Consider the following 3,173-nt stretch of genomic DNA (forward strand, 5'->3'; position numbering starts at 1 on the left):
ATCTGACACCCTCATCGGCAAGAAGATGGAGGGGCTTGCAAGCTCTGAGCTTGGGAGCGGCATATGAAAGATTGGCTTCTCCTGGGAAGGGAGGCACAAGGGAGGTTATTTTTAGTACTTTGGAAAAAAAATAAAACAGCTAGAATTTAAGCACTCTCTGGTTTATGGAAGAGATAATAGGGAGTTGAAGCAGGATGGGAGCTGCGGGGACAGGACGGGACGGGACGGGACGGGACGGGGGGGTCCCGGAGTGCCCCCCCGCCGCCCCCCCGTCCCGTCCAGTCCCCGGTTGTGCCCGTCGGTACAATAACAACCCACCGACGGCGGGACGGGCGGTTCCGTTTTCGCGACGGTATATATAGATCAGACACGTTCCAAAAAAAGCATCGACGCGCTTGCTTTGCTCGGGCGCCTCTTTCCACCCGTAATTCAGAAAAAAAAAATATATTTTTAATATATATATATTTTTTTTTTGAAGAAAGGCGAAGCCGGATTCCGTCAATGCGGCTGTTTTCTGACCCGCCGCCGCTTTGCGGTTACGGGCTGCTGAGAAAGTGAAGCGGGGTCCGGCGGGGCGGCCCCGGGACCTCCTCTCCGCTTTTCCGAAGCTTTTGAAAATTTTCCGGAACGAGCCCTAAAAAGGGCAGGCGGGGCGGGGCCGGATCCTCGCCTTTTTAGGACAAGGGCCCCGCCACCGGAATACCCCCCTGGGCGGCGGCGGGGCGCTGCCGGCGCGGCGGGGGCCGAGCGGGGCCGGGGCGGGTCGGGGCCGCCCCCGCGGGGGATGATGATGATGGGGGGGGTGGGTTCGGCGGGGGGGGGGGGTGGTAATTCGGGGCGGCGGGTCCCGCACGCGGGCGCCCACGTGACCGCCGGGCCCCGTTCCTCAGTCCTTATATGGGCAGTGACGTCCCGGGCATTCAGGGGGCCCCCATAAATACTTACCGCCAGACTTGTCCTCCAGCGCGAGCGGCGGCGGGAGCGCGGCTCTCCCGGGGCACCGCGGGCACCCCACCGCCGCGACGGGGCGGCCGCCCGCCCGCACATGCCTCCCCGGTTCCCCGCCGTCCCCCCGCGCCGGTAGTGGGAGGCAGGGGGAAGCGCCCCCTCCTCTCTCTCCTCTCCTCTCCTCTCCCCTCCCCTCCCCGCCCCGGGCGCGCCGCTCCCCCGGCCGCCCCGCTGCCCTCATGATGACCGCCAAGGCGGTGGACAAGATCCCGGTGACCCTCGGCGGGTTCGTGCACCAGCTCCCCGAGGGCATTTACCCCGCCGATGACATCTCCGCCGCCGCGCTGCCAACTTCGGTCGCGATCTTCCCCAATGCCGACCTGGCGGGGCCGTTTGACCAGATGAGCGGTGTGGCAGGAGGTAAGCGGAGCCCGCGCAGGTGCGGGACGGGCCGCCCGCGGAGGGCGGCGGGGCGGAGGGCGGCGGGCGGGGGGCGGACTGGGACGGGGAGCCGCAGCCCCCCAGCGGGTCGCCCGCCGCCCGGCCGGGGTCCCCGGCGCCCCCCGCGGCAGCTCTGCCCCCGCGCCCGGCTCGGGGGAAAAGTTGGGGCCGGTGCGGAGCCCCCGCAGCCGGAGCGCAACATGTGCGCGCCGCAGCCCCGCGTCGCGCCGGGGCGGGCGGCCACCGGGACGGGGACCGGGACCGGTGCCGGGCCGCCCGGCGGGTGGCGGCGCGGAGAGCTGACCGGCTGCTTGCCCCCCCAGACGGCATGATCAACGTGGACATGGGCGACAAGCGGGCCCTGGACCTGCCCTACGGCGGCGGCTTCGCCCCCAACGCCCCGGCCTCCCGCAATCAGACCTTCACCTACATGGGCAAATTCTCCATCGACCCGCAGTACCCCGGCGCCGGCTGCTACCCCGAGGGCATCATCAACATCGTCAGTGCGGGGATCCTGCAGGGGGTCAGCACGCCCTCCTCCGCCGCCTCCTCCGCCGCCTCCGCCGCCTCCTCCGCCTCCTCCTCGGCCACCGCCGCCGCCTCCGCCGCCTCCCCCAACCCGCTGGCCGGGGCCCTCGGCTGCACCATGGCGCAGGGCCAGCCGGCCGACCTGGAGCACCTCTACTCGCCGCCCCCGCCGCCCTACTCGGGCTGCGGCGACCTGTACCCGCAGGACCCCTCCTCGGCCTTCCTGCCCGCCGCCGGCGGCGGGGCGCTGCCGTTCCCCCCGCCGCCCTCCTACCCCTCCCCGAAGGCGGCGGCGGCCGACGGCGGGATCTTCACCATGATCCCCGAGTACGGCGGCTTCTTCCCGCCGCCCCAGTGCCAGCGGGAGCTGCACGCCGGCCCCGACCGCAAGCCCTTCCCCTGCCCCCTCGACTCGCTCCGTGTCCCGCCGCCCCTCACGCCGCTCTCCACCATCCGCAACTTCACCATGGGGGCGCCCACGGCGGGCGCCGCCCCCGGCACCGCTCCCGGCGGCGGCGGCGGCGGGGGCGAGGGCGCGGGCGCCCGGCTGCCCGCCGGCGCCTACAGCCCGCACCACCTGCCGCTGCGGCCCATCCTGCGGCCCCGCAAGTACCCCAACCGGCCCAGCAAGACGCCGGTCCACGAGCGGCCCTACCCCTGCCCCGCCGAGGGCTGCGACCGCCGCTTCTCCCGCTCCGACGAGCTCACCCGGCACATCCGCATCCACACGGGCCACAAGCCCTTCCAGTGCCGCATCTGCATGCGGAACTTCAGCCGCAGCGACCACCTCACCACCCACATCCGCACGCACACCGGGGAGAAGCCCTTCGCCTGCGACTTCTGCGGCAGGAAGTTCGCCCGCTCCGACGAGAGGAAGCGGCACACCAAGATCCACCTGCGCCAGAAGGAGAGGAAAGGAGCCGCCGCCGCCGCGGCCGCCGCCACCGGCGGGTGCCCGCAGCCCGGCGGCGGGAGTGGCGCGGCCGCCCTGGCCCCCTGCACGGCGCGGACGCGGACGCCCTGAGGGCGCGGGGCGCGCAGGAGCCAGCGCTGAGCCGCCGCCGAACGCGGCGGGGCGCGGAGCGGGGCGCGGTGAGCACCCGGCGGCGCCGCGGGGCTCCCCCGGGCCGGAGCGGGGGGGGGGCCGGGCCGGGCCGGGCCGGCGGGTGTACATAGGGGCTGCGGCGGGAGGAAGGATGGATGGATGGATGGATGCATGCAGTGCCGTCGTGGTGAGGTGTCCTTGGTGCCTTGTG

At 72.2% G+C, this 3,173-nt stretch overlaps 1 protein-coding gene across 1 annotated transcript; it reads left to right on the forward strand.

Annotated features, from left to right (window-relative positions):
• Window positions 1-1,127: 1,127 nt before the first annotated feature.
• EGR2 (early growth response 2) lies at window positions 1,128-2,941 on the forward strand. The gene is made up of 2 exons (XM_054206377.1): window positions 1,128-1,368; window positions 1,713-2,941. Exons 1-2 carry the CDS (start codon window positions 1,188-1,190, stop codon window positions 2,939-2,941), a joined length of 1,410 nt encoding a protein of 469 aa, XP_054062352.1. The 5' UTR covers window positions 1,128-1,187.
• The last annotated feature ends 232 nt before the right edge of the window (window positions 2,942-3,173 follow it).

The sequence above is a fragment of the Rissa tridactyla genome, chromosome 6 (genome assembly GCF_028500815.1).
Source record: "Rissa tridactyla isolate bRisTri1 chromosome 6, bRisTri1.patW.cur.20221130, whole genome shotgun sequence".
NCBI classification, from domain to species: Eukaryota; Metazoa; Chordata; class Aves; order Charadriiformes; family Laridae; genus Rissa; species Rissa tridactyla.

Coding starts and splice junctions, on each gene's coding strand:
- EGR2 (XM_054206377.1), top strand. CDS start 1,188: ATGATGACCGCCAAGGCGGTGGACAAGATCCCGGTGACCCTCGGCGGG. Junction 1,369..1,712: donor GATGAGCGGTGTGGCAGGAG/GTAAGCGGAGCC, acceptor TTGCCCCCCCAG/ACGGCATGATCAACGTGGAC.